At 35.8% G+C, this 23823-nt stretch overlaps 1 protein-coding gene across 1 annotated transcript in view; it reads left to right on the plus strand.

Annotated features, from left to right (window-relative positions):
- Positions 1 to 23823, plus strand: part of KCNH5 (potassium voltage-gated channel subfamily H member 5) — a 274356-nt gene that overhangs the window by 36404 nt on the left and 214129 nt on the right. The window contains exons 3-5 of the mRNA XM_055304344.1: positions 4873 to 4979; positions 8513 to 8641; positions 20162 to 20277. Of these exons, the coding sequence (XP_055160319.1) occupies positions 4873 to 4979; positions 8513 to 8641; positions 20162 to 20277 (352 nt within the window). The remainder of the gene's footprint in view (positions 1 to 4872; positions 4980 to 8512; positions 8642 to 20161; positions 20278 to 23823) is intronic.

Here is a 23823-nt window from a genome sequence, read left to right on the forward strand (position 1 = left end):
CTACCATTTATGACTCTATCTAAAACCTTTTAAGCTCATATAAATTAATGGGTTGTGAAACCTTTTGGTTACGATTCACTGTATAAAGTAATGCTTTGATTTATTCCAATATTACCTTTTTCAGATTTTGAAAGCTCTATTTGTTTGTAAATTTTCCTCCTTACTCCTCCTCCCCTTCCTTCAGGCTTCTTACTTTTTAATCATTTAACTATAGATTTGAGCCCATTCTCCCATTAACTTTTGTGGTAATTTTATTCTTGTGGCTGATTCTGAGTGAGAGACCACATTTACCAACTACAGTAAGTCAATCTGTGTGGTTTCTGTGATGAAGCATTTGCGAAGCCATGAATTACAGCCTATAGATAATATTATTCTTTTTGCAGTGACTGGATTTGGTGTTTTAGTCCAGGATCATTGTTGACCATTAGCAAGATAGATTGGCAGAACTCATGAATAGGTTATATATATATATATTTTGTTTGTAAGGTTCCTTTCTCTCTTGGAAATCCATCAACATTTATAGGCATCCTTGCTGGTAGGTATCATAATGAGGCTTGTTTGTAAGATTTCATTGGTAGAACACGGGATCCAAGAATAAGTAAATCCTGCTATCAACCAAGGCCACTTGTCCTTAGAAATTTTCTAGGGCAGAAAATACATGAAAGGTATACTGCCCAATGCTCAGGCAAGCTGGATTCAGCTTGGGCCAGGCCTTAGGAAAACTTCTCTATTCCCAAGATCAGATTTTACCACCAGTTAGTTGTGTGGCAAGAAAAGTGGCCAGAATATTCAGGAGCAGGCCCGGAATGGATTTGTGCTCCAACCTCATGGGCTCATAAAGAAAGAAGACACACAAAATGATGTATGTATCCCTTTAAGGCACAGTGACCCTGCGTATTAGCAAGCATGACCCAACTCCTGTTCTAGAATTGTAGAGCTGGAGAGAAGTGGGGTTTGAGGCTGAAGGGGCTTTCTTCCAACCTCACCCATAAGAAGCATTCAGTCATAATTCAGCCATTGTAGAACACATTATAATTTGTGACTTAATGTGCATTATCTTTTTAAAGCCTTTACGCTCTGAAGTATATGAACATTATTATTTTATGTATGAGAAAACTGAGAGTCAAAGCAATTATATGTCTTGCCCATGAATTATGCAGTTGGTAAGAGGTGCGGTGATCTTCTGTTATATTATGACCACTCAGTATTATAATCGGGATAGATAGCTTCTGAATATCTAATTTTATTTTCTTTCCAATAAGATAACAGTGCTGTTGTAGAAGTCATTTACAATTACTCTAAGGGGAGCTTGCATTCTGTCTAAGCAATTTGAAGTTCCAAAAATTTTTTTATCTTCCTATTATATATTTCTGGAGGGTATCCAAAAAAATGTGTAAAATTACTATATAGGTATATGGTTTCTAAAGCCTGATGATCACCATTTCTAAATCCTACTTTCCTTCAAATTCCGTTAACCATTCAGAGACTACTTTGAGCCTCAGCCATCTGGAGTCAGGCTGCTGATAAAGACACTCAACATTTACATGTAAAACAGCTGAGCAAACCAACGAACGTGCCATTCTCATAGACTATGTGGAAGCATTGACTTAGTATGGTTTAGACAACTTCAGATAGAAATACTTTCATTGGAAGGATGGATAATACATTTTAGACATCCTTTATAGTTCATTTTGAAATATTTTTTATTAATTGCTGCATTTTACCACTTCAGATATGTGTTCTGTCACATATATTCAGTTTAATAAACTTAAAATTGAAGAATATGAGTGAAACAATGTAAGAAATAAAAATAATTTTTAAGAAAGTAGTCAGATTGTAATAATCTGGGTTTTTTTTTTTTTTTTCTTGAAGTGCCTCTGTTAGGACAGGTAATTTTACCATTGAGAGGGTTAAATTAGTGAAGAAAAATTATGGAATTTTTAGAGCTTATTTGAAAAGTTGCTTATTTTTATCTTCTCTTTAGAATTTTCACTGAGGCTTTTGTTGTATTTTTTATTAGGTGGTATTATTATATCAATTTCCAAGACGGTTTTTTAATTTAAGTTGTAGCTTATTTTTGATTCCTATTAGAGTTAATTTTTCAAAAATTTTATCTTAATTGCTTGTTGTATTATAGATGCTTTCTTTTTTAAAATGTTTTTCTGTTGGCCATTTGTGGATATTGTGTTTTAGTTTATTGAACCATAGAACCTGACATTTACTAACAGGAGTAAAATGGTTTTTCTTTTCTTTCTTTTTAAGTCTGAAACATTTAGTTAGCTTAATTGCCTTTATCTTAACCTTTTTTCCCTGTTTTTAATATTTTATACTAGAGACTCTTTAGATTAAAAATAAGTCAATTAAAAAAACCTAGTTGATTTAAAAAGTTCACCTGTCTGTAAAAAATATGAACAGTATTAAAATAGTGTCTTATTTTTTGGAGGGCAAGAAAGGTGCCTTTAACTGAGTAATTCTAGTTTCCGTGTAACTCCTTCAAGAGATTTTCATGAGATACTCATGAGCTCTGGAGTTCAGGCTTTGGCAGAAGCAATGGCTTTTCAGTGCTGTCTTACAGGTAGGCTTGGAGGCTTCCTCTGTGAGTCTGGCTCTGAGATTATGGAATTAGAATCTGTCATTTAATTCTGAGATTCTCTTGCTTAATTTACTGTTATAATGACAATGAAAATTTTCTTTTTTTTTAAAATAAAAGATAGAAATATTGTAATGCAGATTGGGCAGTCTTCGGCAAACTATTTCATTTCTTAGTTTCTAGAGTTCTAGTTGCTTATGTTTAGTGTTATCATACCATGACTCTGTAATTTCTGGCTGTGATATGGCATTAATGTTGAATCCTCTAGATTTTTTGGATTTTGCTATCAACTATACTCTTCCTGTTGTATATTTTCTAGATTGATACAATCAGGGGTAGATTTCCCATGTAGGTAATGAATCTTAATCTTCAGGGGCCCTCACTTGAGTGGATGTCTTCCAAAGCTCTGTACCTAATTTTTTTTTTTATAATTTTATATTATTTTCTCTAAAAAGAGCCCCTAAGCATAAATGAGCTTTAGGCTCTACCTCATTTGGATTAGCTTCTGGCCGATATGTGAACTCACTGAAAGTGGAAGAAAAACAATAAGATATACTTGAACCTTCAAAAACTTATTCAAGTTATCTAGCAGTGGCACATCTTCTTTTCTAGTGGGAAAAAGGTTCTGAACACTTATGCTAGCCAATAGAACTATGTATCTAATACCAGATGCAAAAGTGATGATCGTGAAAGCATCAAGAATAGAGTTTTAGAGGCTTATAGTCCTTGATTGAGTTCTGTTTTGTAGATTATCAGACTTTTGGTGAGGTTTTCTTAGAAAAAAACAGGTAATTTCAAATGTTGGGAAATTTTTGTGGCATGTAAAATCACATTCTTTAATCAATGTTTTATATGTTCCCTTACCCTTGGCAGCAGTGTATGTCTTCCTCAATTTCTCAGCATTATTTTTCTCCCATTAGCCATACCTGCACCATCTTAAGAAAATCCTCATAACTGATAAGAATATGGATGCATTATATGTGTAATATGGACTCTTCACACTTCCTTTTGTGTGGGAGGATAAAAAAGACCATGCAACATGAAAGCATGCAATGTGAACTTAAAACTCTGGAAAAATTTATGATTATTCTGTGACCTTTAACAATGTCTATCAAAACATTAAAACCTCTCTTACTCTTGACCATAAATGCAGAGAAAGGCAAATAATAGTAAAACTCATATTTAGCACACTGTGATTTAGAACTTAAACATTGAGAAAGCATTTCTTCGTTAAAAACTGTTACAAGTAATTTGAATTATACTTGCCTTTTCATAACATAGCATGACATGAAGAGAGCATTTTGTTCCTACACCTTCATAAGTCTGCATCAACCACAACTCTTTTATTCCTGTACTCTCGCTATTGTGAACTTCTCCTATGGCTTTTTTAACGTGAAACTTTTTTTACTGGCATCACTTCCTCTGGGAAACCTTGATCCTCCTTGTCATAATCACTTTACTGGTTTATGTTGATAAGTTCACCTCCCTAAGTTCCTCTGGCTGCATATCTAGAGTCTCTCAAATGACAGCAGTGTTAACATTCCCACAGTTATGTGTTTCATCTATACGTTCATTTATGTTCAATTTGAACATCCCTTCCAGCATTACCATTTTTTATTTCTTTGTGGGACTTTAATCTTTGATGGCTAATTCCTGCTTTTAGTTATCCAGTTTTGTAAAATGTTGTGTGGGTTTATTGCTGAGAGCCAAGGAGGCAACACAACTACAGCTTTGAGTCTATGCATGAACTGAATAACAGATGCACTGTGACCAAGACAGAGTGGCTTTGAAAGAAGTGATGTTATTGGTTACTGTGATGTGTATCTATTATTTACTAGTGATTTGTAGGCTGAGGAGCTAACAGCAAAGTTCATACTTTATGCAGTTATTTACAGTTTATATATTATAAATGAAATTTGAACTGTGCTATTGGAAACTGGTGTTAACTAAACCATAGTAACTAAAATTCATGCCTATAGGAAGTATGTAAATTGATGTCTCGCTCTCTCTTTCTCTCTCTCTCTCTCTCTCTCTATATATATATATATATATATATATATATGTTCAAACATATATATGTTTGAAATAACTTCTAAATCTAGCTTTTAGCAAAAAGTTTAGGAATCATGATTAAAACATCGTTTCATTAATTTAGTTTATTTTGTGGGAGCAACATTTAATTTTATAACTAAATTTGAATACTCAATCAAAAGAGACAGCAACATGGTTTTATGTAAGCATTTGAAAAGCAACCTGAAATATATTGTTTGTTTTTTTCCCAGTTTTATGTATGGAGAATTGACTGACAAGAAGACCATTGAGAAAGTCAGACAGACTTTTGACAACTACGAATCAAACTGCTTTGAAGTTCTTCTATACAAGAAAAACAGTATGTATCTAAATTATCAATAAGATTTGTCAACTCTGATTAATATTATGTTTTGGTTAGTGGTAGTTGAGCTACAATGTAGAGAGAATATCAAACTTTGTTCCTTCTCTTGCAAAGGCAGGGGGTGCTGATAAAATTAGATAGCAAAACTAATAAATGATTCCACTTATAAAAGCAACCTTTTGAGGAATAGCAGGACAATATAGACACCTGCTAAGCATGGAAGCCAACATGGAGCTGGATCTCATGACCCCTTAGATCACGACCTGAGCTGAAATCAAGAGTCAGACACTCAAGCGACTATGCTACCCAGGTAACCCAAAACCAATTATCTTTAGTGGAAATTGATGGTTATTAAATTCTTCCTCATTTAGGGAAGCATTTTAGCTTCAACAGGAAGCACTTGCTTCATTTCAGAGCTAGTTGGATTTTTTACAGCATAATTCATCCTCTCCATCTTACTCAAACATTTATTCACTATAAAATATTTAGAACTGAACTTAGGTTTCTCTTTTTATTAATAGACCATCAAAGGGATAATCACAACCACAGGCATTGGTTTAAAATTAGTGCAATGGGAGCATTGGTCTTTAGTGGTTTTTCCCTATGGGATGTCTTATCATTATATATATATATATATATATATATATTTAAGATTTATTTATTTGAAAGAGAGAGAGAGAGAGCACAAGCACAAGAGGGTGGAGGAAACAGACTCCCTGCTGAACAGGAAGCCCAACACAGGGCTTAATCCTATGACCCTGGAATCTTGAGCATAGCTGAAGGCAGATGCTTAACTGACTGGGCCACCCCTATCTTTCATTTTAGAATCAAGGCCAAAGAGGTATTTCTCTTTAGTCATAGCCAAATGTGTGTTGGCTTGTCACCTAGCAAACAATCCATTCTGAATGATCTGCTCTGTCCTCTACCAGAGAAAAGTCAAGCTTGAGACCCTCTGGGTCTTTCTCATGAGCTCCAGATACATATTGATAATTTTTAGTAAGACTTATATGTTAAGACTCCTATCCTCTTCATATAGGGTTGTTATTCTTTTAATGACTTAGATATGTGCCTGGAGTTTAGCAAATAATTTAAGGCTATTCCATATTACTAAAGTCATTACATTCTAAAACTAAGAATAAACAAATCTTTGCCTGATTTTAAAGCAAGAGATCTAAGTTTCTCAAATATAGCTTTGTGGAGATTCTGTTTTCCTTAAATCCTTTAACTCATATTAATGAAAACTTGCATTTTACATTTCCAGAAGTTTTCTTCCAAGGTAGTATTTTGCATTATTTTAATGTTTTGAAATTTTCTTACTTGCATTGAGTTTTTTTCATTAATATGAAGGATAGATATCATTTATGCATTTTAGTGGAGTTCTACTACAATTAAAGGAGCTTTAAAAAAAATCTTATAAATTGTTACCTGAAGGTTCTTGAACATCAACTAAAAAAAGTATGTTCTTGTAACTTTTTAAAATGTTAGGTAGAGAAATTCACATGTCTGTAGATAAATGTTTTGGGAATGCCTGAATGCCAAGTCTTCCTAACACTTCCATTAAGTAATTAGGTTAAATAGCATTTTGCAAATGGAGGGATTGATTTAAGTGTCATCATTGACACTTCAGCTTGTAGGCTCTATTTTTAAGGTCCTTTGCTCTGATTAGCAGAGAACTGTTTCTATTGTTGAGGAGGAAACAGTAGTTCTGGGGTGATGATTTAAATGGATCTTTCTGTCTGCACAAAGGCACACCTGTGATAGCCTGGGCCGCCCCAGATAATCAATGCCAAGGCACTGCCCTGAGTTTCCATCTACAACTGACCTCTCTGCCTAACCCTTTCAGATATGCACTATACCTTGATATCTGAAAGCAGTTTTAAAAACAGCCCTGACTCTGCTAAAATTTGAAAAGTTACTCTTTTCATAGAAGGCGTGAAACATAACATCATCTCTTTCTGTTCAGATTTTTAACAGACCTTGGAAAATGACTTATTTTTAATGCCCTTTTCTCTGTTTATGATCCTGCTGCCTCAAGCTCACTGTGTTGGAACAGCCATCGGCCATGTGTCTGCTAGCCTGCGTATCTGGTGATTTGTAAAACTGCCTATATCATTCACAGTTCTTTGGTACATTGTGTAGAATAAGGAGAAGAAAACAAAGAACAGGCCTCTCTGGTATATTGTGTGATGTTTTTGAGATCCTTGTTTCACCCAATGATCATTTTGGAAAGGGCCATGTTTTCATAAGCCCCAGGGTTGAAAAGGATGTGGTTGTCAGAACGGAAGATTCCATAAACACCTCTTCTAATTCTCTGACCTCTTGAACTTGGTAGTTAAGCCATCTCTTCTTGTCTAGATGACAAATTCCTCATTGTGGTGATATTATTCTGTGATTTTTTTTGGGGGGGGGCGGCCAAAGGTATGAAGGTTTTTCTAATTTGATTTTCACTGCACCACTAACAGGCTATCAACTCTCACGTAGAGACTATTAATAGCTGCGTATTTCACTCCCCAAATCCCAAACCTAACAAAAGACTTTATGTCTTTAAGAAAGAAAATTTGGAGAGGTTTTACTGCAATATGGCTTGGAAAGAATATAATGGAAAATGTGTCTTTTTGATTCTGATGGAACATTCCTTCAGTGTTTTATCATTTAATGGATAATTACTCCTTTGAAGGCATTTCTGTGTCTTCAAATATTTATTGTTTGAAATAATGCCAGTTCCTGGTTTGTCCAAATCCAAAGCCTTAAGTGCTCTGAAACTCTGTTTTCTGGAGTCTGCAGGAGCCATTGTTTAAAGACCATAGTGACAGAGTCAGGTCTCCTTCTTTGAGTGAAGAAGATAGGAAGCAGTGGCTGGCTCACAAAGACACCTGAGAATCTCAAGATCTGAGGACACATCTTTTTTTTTTTTCCCTGTAAGATTGCCTTAAAAGCTTCAGGTAGCCCTGTGTAGAGCAGACATCAAATGTTGCTGACATCCTCTCTCTCTGATGTCAAAGGTATAGAGCTGTCTTATAACTCTGACTGATGAGAGAGCCTTGAGGTAGGAATAGTGATTTCAAATGTTCTTCCAAGAGGAATGCTTATCAGAGCATCAGGGGACTGCTGTTGAAGTCAATAGGAAACATTTCTCACGGTGGCAAGAAGAGAGCAGCATGTAGGAGTGGTCGTGCATAGTGAAATTACAAAACAGAAGTTGGTGAGAGCAGCAGAGGTGTAGGGACACAGACCTAAAGGTAATGCTGGTGTTACTTGAGTAGTGACACTCCCCTTGTGCTCCTGTGTTGTGAAATGTTACCCTCAGATTTACTTTCACATTTTGATATTTTGGGTTGAAAAATGTTTATTAATATTTGAGCAACTGGTAATTGATAAAAAAGAGTTTTTTTTAAATTCTGAAAGCAATTAAAATACTGTTGTTTTGATGTTGGTTCCTGGCATAGCAGTTGGCAACTTAAAGAAAGGGAAAGCAGGAGAACAAATCATTGCTGTGGCTATGTCACACTCTGTTGTTCTTTCTCTTACAGGAACCCCTGTTTGGTTTTATATGCAAATTGCACCAATAAGAAATGAACATGAAAAAGTAGTCTTGTTCCTATGTACTTTCAAGGATATTACTTTGTTCAAACAGCCAATAGAGGATGATTCAACAAAAGGTAATTTCTTTTCTTTTTCCTTTCCTTTCCTTTCCTTTCCTTTCCTTTCCTTTCCTTTCCTTTCCTTTCCTTTCCTTTCCTTTCCTCTTTTCTTTTCTTTCTTTTCTTTTCTTTTCTTTTCTTTTCTTTTCTTTTCTTTTCTTTTCTTTTCTTTCTTTTCTCTTTCTCTTTCTTTTTTTTTGAGAGAGAGAGCAGGGGGAGGGGGAGAGGGAGAGAGAGATTCCTAAGCAGTCTCCATGCCCAGTGTGGAGCTGTCACAGGGCTTGATCTCATGAGTCTGGAATCATGACCTGAGCTGAGATCAAGAGTTGATCACTCTAACTGAGCCACCCAGGCGCCCCCACAAAAGGTAACTTTCAGAGATATGGCCACACTTAAGCATTAAGCTGTCAATTAAATATATTATTATTTAAGAAAATACATAGGTTGAACTGGAAAACAAAATTTTACTATGTAGTACTTCTTTTGCTCTACATTCATGCTAGAAATTACCCAGAATCCATTTTATTCAGTTATATTATTTGAATGGAAATAGCATGGCTATCCAAAGTAGAAATAATAGTTGGTTAACTTAAATTATAGTAAGAGGAATTGGAAATAAGACATAAGTAAGAAATGTCATACAGCATTATTAATTTAGAATCAATAAAATGGGAGTTTTGACAACTTCTACCAGGATAAGCTTTAGAAACACAAAATATAACAATGTATGAGATGGTTTTGGGTGAAGTGTCTTTACAGCACAGTTGATCAGTTGACTGAATTTTGTTGGATTGATTAGAGGTAGGTTAGTTGACCTTTTCAGGTTACTTTTCACCATTTAATTATTCAGCTATTATAGATTCTCTTGGGTAGATGCTATTAGATTATGTGAAGAATAATTTTGTTATCAAGAGAGTGGTTGGCTGGGTGCCTGGGTGGATCAGTTGGTTAAGCGTCTGCCTTCAGCTCAAGTCATGATCCTGGGGTCCTGGGATTGAATCCCACATAGGGCTCCCTGATCAGCAGAGAGCTTGCTTCTCCCTGTGTCTCTGCCTCCCTCTCTGTCTCTCATGAATGAATAAATAAAATCTTAAAAAAAAGAAAGAGAGAGAGAGAGAGTGGTTGGCAAAATGCAAACATCCTGACTACAGTCTTACTGACTTTATTTTATTTATTTATTTATTTTTAAGAATTTATTTATTTATTCATGAGAGACACACACGGGGGGGGGGGCAAAGACACAGACAGAGGGAGAAGCAGGCTCCATGCAGGGAGCCCAATGTGGGACTCAATCCTGGGTCTCCATGATCACACCCTGGGCTGCAGGCGGTGCTACACCGCTGTGCCACTGGGGCTGCCGATTGACTTTAATATTAAGGAAGAGAGTTATAGAAAGCAGTAGTCAGTGGGATATGCTTTTATCTCCTTTTCCATATAATTTACACTCATTTTATTCTCTCCAATTATGTTTAAATTAAAAACTGGTGTTTGGATGAATGAATAAAGAAGATGTGGTATATATATATATATATATGATGGAATACTACTAAGCCATCAAAGAAATGAAATTTTGCCATTTGCAATATTGTGGATGAAAATAGAGGGTATTATGCTAAGCAAAATAAGTTAATCAGAGAAAGACAATTATCACATGATCTCTCTAATATGTGGAATTTAAGAAACAAAACAGAGGATCATAGGGGAAAGAGAAGAAATAAAAAACAAGATGAAATCAGAAAGGGAGACAAAACCATAGGAGACTCTTAATCATAGGAAACAAACTGAGAGTCCCTGGAGGGGAGGGTGATGGGGGGATGGGGTAACTGGGTGATGGGCATTAAGGAGGGCACGTGGTATAATGAGCACTGGGAATTGTAAAGGTCTACTGAATTGCTGACCTCTACCTGTGGAACTAATACATTATATGTTAATTAATTGAATAAAAAAATTAAAAAATTAAAAAATTAAAACTGGTGTCTGATAAATGAAGAATTTCAAATACTCTTAGATTTTGTGACATGTTATTTTTAATAATTTTTTAGGAGACCAAAAATGAAATCTTCCTCTTTACATTTGGCATTGCCTTTTACCTCTTTTTAAAAAATGGCACAAAAGTTTAATTTTTGCAACTATAATCATAATTATAGAAAAATTTTGTATGTTTATTTCTTGCATATGAATTCACATATGTTATACTTGGTCAGTATTTGGTTAGCATCAAATTGTAAGAGGAAAATTTTATAATGTGCAAACCATGTAAAGTATAACATGGAACAATTTATTTGTGAATGTTTCTGAAAATGTGTATATTAAATCATCTCCTAGAAGATCAAATATTCACTTTTGGGTTCATTCTACCTGTTCCTGTACCTTTACTCATAGACCCAGTATTTAGAAAGTTTAGGATGAATTTAACTGCTGTTTTAAAAAATAGAACAGTCTTCTAATAGTATTTAGGTTTAATGCTTGTTTATTTGTTTTAAAATTCCAGGTGCTCCATCCAATAGCAACAGAATATGTGTTCTCAAGCTTACTGGAACATACAATAGATAGATCACATTCTGGCCATAAAACACACTTTGACCAATTTAAAAGAATAGAAATATTAAAAGGCATGTTCTTAGACCACAGTGGAATTAAACTAGAAATCAGTCACAGAAAGATAACTAAGAAATCTCCAAATATTTAGAAATTAACACATTTCTAAATAGCTCATGGGTCAAAGAAGCCTTACGATAAATTAGAAAAATATTTTGACCAACTGAAAATACAAATTATCAAATTTATGGGATATAGCAAAAGTCGTGGTTAAAGTGAAATGTATGTAACATTAAATGCATATGTGAGAAGAGAAGAAAGATATAAAATTAAAAACCTAAGCTTCTACCTTAGGGGGAGACAAAGAAGAGCAATTTAAGTGAAAGCAAGCTGAAGGCAAGAAATAAGAAACTTTAGAGCAGAAATCAATGAACTAGAAAATAGGAAAACATTAGAGAAAATCGCCACAACTCAAGCTGGTTCTTTAAAAAGATCATCAAAGTTAATAAACCTCTAGCCAGGCTAACCCAGAACAAAGGGAGAAGATGCTGACTACCAATATCAGAAGTTAAAGAAGGGCCATCACAACTCATCCCAAGGATTAAAGCATATGGAGGAATACTTTGATCAGCTCTATAGCCACTGAATCGATAATTTAGGGGAAATGGACCACTCCTTTGAAAAACAAACTGCCAGAACTCACACTAGGAGAAATAGACCACCTAAATCATCCTACATCTGTTAAAAAGTTTAATCGATAATTAATAAACTTACAAAACAAAGAAACACCTGGTATGGATGTTTTTGCTTTTATTTTTGGCAAATCTACAGTCTTTTTCAGAAAATAGAAGCAGAAAGAACTCTCCTAACTCATTCTATGAGACTAGCACTACCCTAATACCAAAATCAGAAAAAGACATTGCTATAACAGACCAATATTTCTCATGAATATTCATATAGAAATACTCAACAAAAATTGAATCCACATGGCAGCCAAGTGGTATCTATTCCACATATGCAAAGCTGGTTTAACATGAAAAAAAAAATCAATCACTGTAATCTACCATTTCAACAGGCTAAAAAGGAAAGATCATATCATCATATCACTTGACATTAAAACAAGCTTTTGACAAAACCCAGCACCCATTCATGGTAAGAATTCTTAGCAAGGTAGGAATGGATAGGAACTTCCTCAACTTGATAAGGAACATCTGTGAAAAATCTACAGTTAAGAGCTGACTATATCTTAAAGTAATATGTTTTTCAATAAAAGATAAATAATTGTTAAATAATTTGTGACTTAACATATTCTTCAGGTGAATTTCTCATGCTTTCATGTTGAATGACAACAATACTAAATAAAAAGCTTTCATGTCAAAGTCTTTTCCCTTAAGTAACATTTATGTTTATTTTAAAGTTTTTATTTATTTATTTATTCATTCATGAGAAACACAGAAAAAGAGAGAGAGAGAGAGAGAGAGAGAGAGAGAGAGGCAGAGACCTAGGCAGAGGGAGAAGCAGGCTCCATGCAAGAAGTCCGATGTGGGACTCAATCCTAGGAATCCAGGGTCAGGCCCTGAGCCAAAGGCAGACGCTCAACTGCTGAGCCACCCAGGCATCCCATATATTTATGTTTATATTTGATGAATATTATTGTCTAAGTGATTTCATGACACAGCTGAAGTTAGGGAGAGTATAGTACAATCTCAGTTTTGATATGCTAAACATTGATGGTGTAGTATGTAATCTATTTATGGAAACTGACAGTTGACAGCATTTTATAGTGAGATTGGGGAAAAGGTGCTAATATTAGGAGGTGACTTTTATTTCTCAAGTTAATGCCCTTCCATTTATCTGCCTACACCTCCATCTCTGTATCCTTATATCAGAACCTCAGAATTTTTCAGGTAAAAATTTCTTAAATGTGTAACTCATTCTTAAAAGACTCCAAACAACTCAGGCCATTTAGTTTTGAACTATGTGCTTGATAGGCATGTAAATTAGAATTTACAGGGAAAATCAGTCCCCATTGTGTAAAGTATTAGAGGAGACTATCTCTTTCCAGAGCCAGAATTTGTAGAGGAAGAGCTTGCTTGCTTATTTATTTATTTACTTACTTACTTATTTCATTTTATTTATTCATAGCGACACAGAGGGGCAGAAACATAGAGGGAGAAGCAGGCTCCTCACAGGGAGCCTGATGTGGGACTCGATTCCAGACCCTGGGATCAGGCCCTGAGCCAAAGGTAGATGCTCAACAGCTGAGCCACCCAGGCATCCCAAGGAAGAGCTTACTTTAAACAGACTTTTTTTTTTCTTTTTTTAAATATTTATTTATTCATGAGAGACAGAGAGAGGCAGAGGCTTAGGCAGAGAGAGAAGCAGGATCCCTTCAGGGAACCCGATGTGGGACTCAATCCCAGATCCTGGGATCATGCCCTGAGCTGAAGACAGATGCTCAACCACTGAGCCATCCAGGTGTCCCTTTAAACAGGCTTATTTTGAGACTCTTCCATATCCTTCAAATACCTAACAGATTAGTGAAAAAGTGTTGTGCAGTGTAACTGAATGTTATATATGAACTACTTTCTATTCCTACAAGCTGTAAAATTAATGAAAAATTCAATAGAAATAAAATATTTATGATATTAAGTAATCCTATCTCTATAAAGGTAGAAGTATAGGAAAGTGTGTTTGGAAATCTTGGCAGAAATATGTCTCTCAAATTCTTAGGTTGAGTAAAGGGGACTGTGGAAATTTTGAGAAAGAGCAGATGAGATTTCATGATAGCACCATAATATCAAAATGATTTGGCTCTAGAGCATTTAACTGGGGGATGGTAGATTTATTTTTAATTCAACCCTGGGCACCAAAGTTACATAACATGAACCTTTTCATGACTCTCGTAAGAAAATTTTGTTCCCCTTGTTTATCTATTTTACGGATTTTTTTTCCCTCCAACCAAAAATGCTGATTAAGTATACAGAATGGTGCAGACACCATTCTAAGTCCTGGAGATACACAGTTCCATTAGGATCAGAGGAGACAAGAAATATATATAGGAAGTTTTCTTCTGATGGCTCATATTTTCTCAGTGATATAAAGAATATGGTTATCCTGAGAGTAAGGATGTTGAAGGAGATGAAGAAATATTGAAGGTGTGGAGAGAAGTAGATATGAAATGCTAATCTAAGAGGGTGGAGAAGTGAGTGGGCAAAGGAATTTGGGAGATGTTCTGAGCACTCAGATCTGCTTGGGGCTAGTGATCATGAGTTCCCCTAGCATCCAGGAGTATGATTATGTGTTTTACTCCACCCATGTTTAGTTAAAGGTATATAGAGTTGGATTTAACCAGAACTGGGGTTTGGTAAGATGAGTGAGATGAAAAGAATCAGGGAGTTGAGGCTGTTGGAAGGGAGGAAATGGAGGGTTAGAGAGTTGGGGCTGTTGCAAAGGAGGAAATGGAGGGTGTTTGCAAAATTTTGAAGAACTACTTAGGTAATAGAGTTCTACCTAATTCATAGGAAATAGTGTTTTAAGATACAGAATAGATAAGTGAATCCATACATTAGCAGGTCAGAATGTAATTTTTAGTACCCAGAGGTATTTTACTGTCTTATTCCTCCTCCGCTGCTCCTCTCTCTCTCCTCTTCCTTCATCTTTTGTCTTCTTTTTTAAGAGTTAGAAGACAATATAATAAATTTGATAAAGGGCATCTACAAATATACATAAATACCATACTTAATGCTTGAAATATTGAAAGGTTTCTCTTTGAGATTAACAAGTAAACAGCCCCCCATAGCCACTGCTATTCAGCACTTTGCATTTGACCTTCTTCTTCTTCTTCTTTTTTTTTTTTTGCATTTGACCTTAATGTGAAAAGGGGCCAATGATTAGAGCAAGAGCTCAAGTCCTTTGAGGATTTCCTAGTTTGAAATTGACACCAATTTCTTACTTGATTAGGTACTTTTACCAAGAAACTCAGATACGTGGTTGGAAGACTTGAGTAAACTGGTTAATTCTGAATTTTATTTCTAAATTATACATGGGATAGTAACTATAATGTAATGACAGCCAACCAATCTGAGTGCACTTCTTCCCCATAATGAATCTTCTGATACCAAAACTTCATTCTAGATGGATTTTTGCCCTTAAAAAGAATAGCACTGAATGATGTCAGTGATACCTCTGATTTATACCATGATAGATGGTAGTAAAAACCATTGAAGGGAAGGAATCTAGTTTTGATGGAGTAGTTACTATATGTCAGGAACTTTATACTTTTTATTGCTTTTTCCTATAATTCTGAAAATTAGTATCCTTATCTCCATTTTCCTGTTGAAAATACTTTTTTTTTAAGATTTTAAAAATTTATTTATTCATGAGACACACACACACACACACAGAGGCAGAGACACAGGCAGAGGGAGGAGCAGGCTCCATGGAGGGAGCCCGACGTGGGACTCGATGCCGTGTCTCCAGGATCAGGCCCTGGGTTGAAGGCGGCGCTAAACTGCTGAGCCACCTGGGCTGCCCTGAAAATACTTTTACTATGAATTTCCAATCCCGTGTTCTCTCTATTGCACCATGCTGTCTCATCCTTTCCACTGGAAACTTACTATTGTGGTTTGGCCACCTTAATACTCTGCTCTTTTTTTTTTTTTTTTTTCCTATAGCAATTAAACACAGGTTGGGAACATTCTGATTCTGATAGAATTGAACTCTTTTGAACCAAGAAATTTACTGATAATAATTCAAGGGGGCAAAGCATTTTTTGTTATCTTTTGTTCCTGGTACTGAGGTCTTGGAACTGTTGCTCAGATAATCAGTCAATGGTACCAGACTCATCATTTGTAATAATACAAAGGGGAAAAATTACAGCCAAGAAATCCATTCCGTTGATTATCCATATGTGTTCTAAAAGAGATGGTTAAAGTCTCTGCCCATTTATCCTGTATGATATTTTCAAACAGATTCCAAAACTGCCAAGACACTCACAGTGTGAAATATCCTGTGCCAAATAGTTATGGCATCTTCATGCCAATAATTGAGACAAAAAAAATTCTTATAGAATGAAACTAACAGCAAAAATAGCAACCTTCCCCTTGTGGGAAGCCAATAGTTTTCTTTAGAGAGGAAACAACAGATGAAATATGAGTAATTATGCCATGTAGTCTCTTTGGCCAAGAGTATAATTGTTTACCTAAGCTTTTTCTGTATAGATTAGAATCTTGTGTTGCAGTCTAGTAGATTGATTTAACTGCCTCTGTGACTTCCTCTTATTTTTAAGATTAGGCAGTCCATGACAAAGAGGTTAATTGCAACCCAATAGAGCTAAACTAATGTTTTATTAAGAAGGAGTTGGCATCCTGAGCTTTTAGGAGAACAAATGTTCTCATAATTCCATGAACAACTCATAGAGCAAGTATTAGGCTCTTCATATTCAGCTGTCTGTTCACATTACTCCATATCGATCACATCTAAGTAACATTAGCAAACTGTGCTGAATAATCAGTTATACCAGTTAGATCTCTGTAAAGGTGAGATCAGTAAATGTATCGCTGGGGAAAGGTAAAACTGCTGATGTGTCTTTTTCTCTGACCTAGACAGTATGGCTGCTCAACTTTTTCAAAGTTTGACTGTATAGTGGGGGTTGATGACAGATCAAATGAAGTAATTTAGTTAATAACAGGCAAAATTCAGATGTGTCCAAGGGCACAAAAGGATCATGGGTCTAGAGATAGAGGGGACAGCAGGGAAATTAAAGGCAATCATGTTTCTAATGGCTTCTGTTTATTCAATAACATGTGACAAGGTAATCTGAGAGTGAGGAGAAAGGAGTGGTTGTAGAGGTCTTGAAAAAATGCTAACTGTTTAAAATTGAGGATTATAAGAAGGCCCTAACCCTAGCCATTATCCTAGGAAATGAGAGAATGCATACCATTTGATGATTTGTATTCTGTGTGTCAATGAATTTATTCCTTCAATATCTTGTTTAATTTTTTTCAAAATATTTTCTGGATAAACTTTATTGTACTCTGGTAATAAAAATGGGATTCTTCTTAAATCCAATGCTCAGCTGTACTAAGATCTGTAGAGTCACTTGTTTTAGAAAAATGAAGCTTCGATAAGTATAACATTGCTTTCTAAGTTTCTAGAAATATTCAATCCAATTATAATATCCAGTTAAAGTACAAAAGAGAAATCACAGGAAATATTTCAATGTATATGTTGCCACCATTGTTACTGTGGTCTTAAGAAAGATACTCTTACCACTTTTACCCAACAAAGCAAAACCAAATGAAACACAATGATAATAAAACAAAATGGGGCTTATTTTAAATCTGATTTTTAAAGTAACAAATAAGTCTTAATGAATGAATGAATGGCCTGTTTTAGGCCAGGCCCTGATCAATTGTTAAATATGGAGAGATTACTAATAGTTTAGTGAGAATGACTGACATGTTAATCAACTGCAGTAGTGTTGCTAACACCATATAAGGTATATAGGCTATAGTGTGCCAGGATAGGGGAGGGTACCTCTCTTATGAGTGGATAAAAGAGGCTTCCAGAAGGAGATAATACTTAAGGTGAGTCTGGAGGTGCCAGTGTTAGCCAGACAGGTGGGGATAGGGGGAACATTTCAGGCAGGCAGAATGATTATAATACATGAAAGCCTGGAAGCACTGAATATCATGAGGTGTACAGAGAATTCCTAGTAGACTTAATTTTAGGTTTGAATTTATTCCTTTTTAAATTTGTTACTAATTTTAGTAGGGCTGGAATATACAGAGTATATATGAAGAATTAGAAGGAGATGAATCCAGAGCAGATCTTTGGGATCAGAAACTAAATGACCTATATGCCAAGGATATGCAGTGTTATTCTGAAGACCTCCAGGGATCTCTTAAAGAGTTTGAAATAGAGGAAGGACATGACCCAGTGTATGCTTTAGAAAACACATTGGCAACAATGTAGAGAGTTGCTCAGGGAATATATGGTCAGAGGGCAGATAGAGAGTATAGTCTTTAAGATGCTGCCACCTAACTTGGGTGGAAGATGATATATCGTCTGACATATAGGGATGGAGAGAAGAGAGTCAACTTGATATTTATTAAGAGGTTATAGTCTATAAGGCTTGGAAGTGATTGGATATGTGGATGTGGAGATAATAGTGAAGGAGGATGGCAAATTTCAAGTTTCTGATTTGGGCAACTGGAAATATCATGGGCCCATTCAACCAAGTCCAGGAATACATGAAAGATGCAGAGTTGGAGATAGAGAAGATAATGAGATCAATTTTGGATATGTTGAGTATCAGATGCCTGTATAATATCTTAGTGAGAAGTGGCTAATGGCTGATTAGATACTATATAGATCGAGTGCTCAGAAGAAGAGTCTAGATTGGTGATACAGATTGCATGTTGGTTTTTTACACTGATGTTAAGTTCTTAGAGATCTGGTGGCATATCTGTTTCTTTTTCTTTTTCTTTTTCTTTCTTTTTTTTTTTGTGCACATTACACAGAGTTAGCCTTAGGGTTATATACAATTCCCAAAGCCTAACATTTAAAAAAAATTCTAGTTACTAGAATAAAGTCCATTAATAAAGAATTAAGGACCTTCTATCCATTGATGCCAGTTTACTTATTTTCTAATCCACCTGTTGGATACCATAGAGGGACCTGAACTGGTAGGGAAATATAAAGCTTGATTGAAGTCAGAATTAGCCTGAAAAATGGTAGTGAAGTATGATGTCATGTATCTAGTATAGTTTGAAAGACATTTGACTGGTGTCTTCCCGGGAATTCGTACTTCATCTTTTGTCACATTGTCTGAATTTCATCATTGCCATTATATCTTTCTTCAGGACTATTAGGAGTTTTCTTTGTTAAGGGGTTATTTGGCAAATAACCTAGTGGGGGGCAATATTGTAGAAGTTATCAAATGGTCTTTATGGAATCTTTAATAAAAGCTTTTGGGATATCTAGAGAAAGGATAATTGAGACAGAACCAGAGTATGGTTAGTTTTGCTGTCCTTACACCTCCTTGACATTTCCTTGAAATGAATTATTTTAATAACAGAAATTTGAGTCTTCAGAAGAAATTTCTTTCTTATTAAATTCACATCCCTTTCCCCTAGAAGTTAAAATTACTACTCCTTCAGAAAACCATATAAGGGATTCTAGATATTTAAGGAACGATCTTTAGTTATCATTGTAGTTTTTAAAAGAGAGAGATAACATTTTACTATGTAACAAGAAAGATGGAAGTGTGATATGAACCATAATATGTAAGATTTGTTGAAATTGGGCTTCATTTTTTTATGTGTGTATATATCTGCACATAATGTTTTTATTAGGCTATAATAAATACCCCCATTCCCCAACTTTCTGTGGCTTAACATAACAGAAGCATATTTCTTGTTCACATTACAGTCCAAGGAAGGTGATCCTTGGCATATGGCAGTCTTCCATGCACTGATTCAGTGCTTTACCATTCCCTGGGGTCTTGTTGTTGCTTACATACAGCTGTTAGGAAGAAAGAAAAGTGTGGAGAAATCTCACTTGGTTCTTAAGTTGCAGCATGTGTAGGAGTGATACACATCATTTCTGCTTTCATTCCATTGATGAGAACTAGGGACATGGACACAGCTCAGTGCAAAGAATGCTGGGAAGTGTATTCCTGGCTGGGCAGCTGTTTTCCAGTAACAAATCTATATAATGCAAGGGGGAGCACAGAAGTTGTGGACAGCTATACCTTGGCTACTGGGACTATGTAATGGATATGAACAAAACACAAAGGTCACATATAAAATTAGTCATTATTTTATAGCTACACTTGAAATGTGATAATGTCTATGCAGAAATAAAATGCTTTAGAATGACACTATTAGTTCTAGATATTATGCTATTTCTGAGATCCTTTGACTATTAGCAAGAATGTTGGGTTCCTTATTTATTATATGTGAAAACCTGAGACTTTCTTTCCTTACTTTTAAGGTTGGACAAAATTTGCCCGATTGACGCGGGCCTTGACAAATAGCCGAAGTGTTTTGCAGCAGCTTACGCCAATGAATAAAACAGAGGTGGTCCACAAACATTCAAGATTAGCTGAAGTAAGTGGGAGCCTAACTTTCCTTCCCAAGACGGTGGTGGTTTTCCTTTTTTTTCCCCCAAATGATTCAATTTAGGTATTTCTGGTTATTATTTTACAAGTGCTTATCTTCTAATTATTTTTCCTTTATGGAATTATAGAAATTTCAAATATTTTTTTTTATTTTCTCATATTTTTGAAATGAGAAACTAGTTCATGACATCCCAGGTGATATTTGTAGAGGGGGAGGTTTTCTTTGAGTACATGAGATAGGAAGTTCACTCATTTCATCTGTTTATGTATGTGGCACCCTCTCATTGAGAGTTTTCTCTTTGCTTGTTACTCTACAGAGGATGTAAAGATCAATAAGCAATGGGCTCTGTCATCAAGGAACCAAAGATCAGGCAGGAGAAACTGACAATAGGATGCGATAAAAAGAATGTTAAAGTGCAGTGGGAATACATGCAAGAGTATTTACCTAGACTTGGGGCTCTAGGAAGCCTTACCTGAGTGAGATGATACTGGGCTGAGTGAGTTCTGAAGGAGAATCCGGTAAAGAAGGGATGCAGGTCATTCCTATCAGGGAGACCAGCATGTGCAAAGGCTCAAAGATGAAATAGTATGATGACTTTGAGTATGAGTTCTGTGTGGGTGAAGTCAGGCGAAGGAAAGGTTAAAGTCATGTAGAGTGAGACATTGGTGGTTGGTGTCTCATGTACCAGGGAAATGATATGATCACATTTGTGCTTCAGGGAAACCTCTCAAAGGGAGGTTGGTCCCTATGAATCTTTGCTTTGCCATGTTTTCTTTGTATTAATTTAAAAACATGATTCTAAGAGGTCCATAGATTTCACCAGATTACCAAAAGGATCCATGGTACAAAAATGTTGAAAAACTTAGTGGCTCTATGTTGAATGGGTAGTTAGGGAAACTAGTTAAGAGGACCTAAGTAGTAAATCAGCTAGGTCGACCATGGGTTTGAGCAAGGAAATCAGAAGTGGAAGAGGGCAGATAGCAGACACTCCAAGATTACAGTCCACAAATTTGTTGATAGATAAGAATTGGAAAAAAAAAAACTGAATGTGAAAACGAGGATGAGTCAAGGACAACTGGATAGAGAGTACTCTTGTCTAACAGAATGGCAAATATAAGAGGAGGAAGAGAAGGTTTGGGGGCAACAGTAATGACTTCAGTTTGGAGCATATTTAGTTTGAACTGCCTGACAGGAAATCTGAGTGGAGATGCCTCAAAGGCAGAGGGATTTATGGGTCTGATTCTGGAGGGGTATCTGGATCTGAATTGCAGGACTTCTTGCCATAGGACGAGATGATGTTACTCAGAGAAAGTATATTGAGACCAGAGAGAAAAGGAATTGGACAGAACTCCAGGGCAGCTAGAAGTTTTGTTGTTCAAATGTCTTCTGTGATCATCATTTGTCTTTCTGGTGTGAATGATTGTTAGAAGCTAATTAAGCTACCAAAGCTCTGCCAAGCACTTAGTGGGTGCTCACAAAATGTTCCGAAGTAGCTTACCAAAGACAGGATAGATGAAATTAAATATATATGTTCGTTGGTTTGCTCTGCTGGAGAAAAGTGAAGTGAAGAGCTCCAGAGTAACTTTCTGAACTCGTTAAAGATATTAAATTTGGTTTGGAGAGGCTTAGGCAGTGAAGTATGTTCCTTGAATTTGGAGGGCTCTGGAAGAATTTTTCTGGGACTGTAGCTAACATTGGGACTTAGAAGGCTTTCTGCTCTAAATAGCACTGTTAGCTTGGGGAGAGATTGATACTTTGATGTGTAAACATGTTTTTAAAAGCCCAGGTAAGACATTAACATAATTAAATATTAACTAATAATAATAATCACAGTATTTAAAAAGACAGTATGCAATTAGCACAAGATTTAAAGCAGACTATTAGATACAACTTCCTTTGCTGGTAATGCTTGTTATAAAGTACTATTTGATTTTAATGCTTTCTTTTCTGCCTTGAGTTGTCCCCCTTTTTCTACAAATCAAGCTGAAGTGAAGGGGCTTGTTTCTATGACTGCTGACTTTCATAGTCATGATTCCTTCTAGGTCTTAACAATATACTTTATTCAGAGTTTCTTTCTCTGTTGTACAACTGGGCAAGAACAAGAGGAAAGGGGCATAGAGAGGAAAGTTTTTTACCTTAGCACACTAAAACACTCATTTATTTTTTCTTCTGCATCAAGTGGGAAGTTCATGATTTTTTACTTTTATTTTTGAGGAAATTTCATCCCTGTTTCTTCCCATCTGATTTTATTTTATTTTTGCATTGCTTTTTGATTATTGTTAGTTTCTTTATTGGTCACCCCTAATTCACAAACTTGACTCAGATCCAAAACTTTTCTGTCAGGTCAGAGGCTTGATTTCAGAGAACATGAAGAAATCATGAGATTCTCAAAAGAGATTTTTCTCTGCATGTGCTCTCAGCCCAAAGGTTGACCCAAAAGAAGCAATAAATTAGCAAAAGGATACCATTTCAAAACTTTTACTCAGGGTCATGTAATTTATTCAACCTATTTGATTTGCTGTTGAACTTCAGGTTTTCACTTTTTCCAAGACATATAAATTTGATCACAATGCCACCAGGACACCTACATTTGGAGCTAGTTCACAGTTTCAAAGATCTGGGTCTCCATGTAGGCAGTTCATGTCCAAATGAACTGACATCCTGCTGACTGGCTTTAGTTTCTCACTTTTGTAGGGATGGAGATAAATGTCTGTACCATTGCCATGTCTCTGGTCCTCATTCTATTAGTGTCCATGCTCTCAGATATTCAGAGAGAAAGAATGTGTTTGTATTGGTGCAAAAATACATCAGAAAATGTGTTTTTATCCCCCTCCACCTAGGCTCATTACATCTGAAAGTACAAGTGGAATAGCATCAAAAGTGAAGTATTGTTAGTCACTGCTTTATGAAAGTGCCCCAGTGTCAGAGTGAAGATTAAAGTAGTGCTCTGCATATGAGAGAGAACAAAGTGTGAGCACGAGTCTCCCTTGGTGGTTGTTGCCCTGCTCCTCCTCTCTCTGCCTGTTTCTCCTTCTCCTCCTCCTGTAGCATTTCTGGATCCTTTTACATATGCAGGTCACAGTCTGAAGAACTGGGCCCTGAATGTCTAAGGAGATATCAGATAAGAGTTTTACCTTGGACGGTACATTATTCAGGAAAGGTTTTGAAATATATAGGCTGCCTGAGAACCCACACAAGATGAATTTAATTATTTTCAGTAGGGACGGGAGGGCATTTCTAGTTTAAAATAATTCTCCAGATGATTCTAGTTTATAGCCAGATTTAAGGAATACTAACCTCAGGAATGATCCCATTGCATCTCTAGAGAAGACATCTTACATTCTACCAGAGTGCTGAGCAGGGTTGGCTGGTCTATAAGCACAGTGTGTGGGGCCACAGCATTTTTCGGGGTCCATGGGTGTTTGAATTTCTATTAGCAGTAGAAGGAAACATCGACCTTTTAGGTAAAAAATTGAATATATAATATTAATTTATTCTTCTTTGTAACAATGCAGTTCTAAAATGAGAATTTTA

This window comes from Nyctereutes procyonoides, unplaced genomic scaffold (genome assembly GCF_905146905.1).
Source record: "Nyctereutes procyonoides isolate TBG_1078 unplaced genomic scaffold, NYPRO_anot_genome, whole genome shotgun sequence".
Lineage (NCBI taxonomy): Eukaryota > Metazoa > Chordata > Mammalia > Carnivora > Canidae > Nyctereutes > Nyctereutes procyonoides.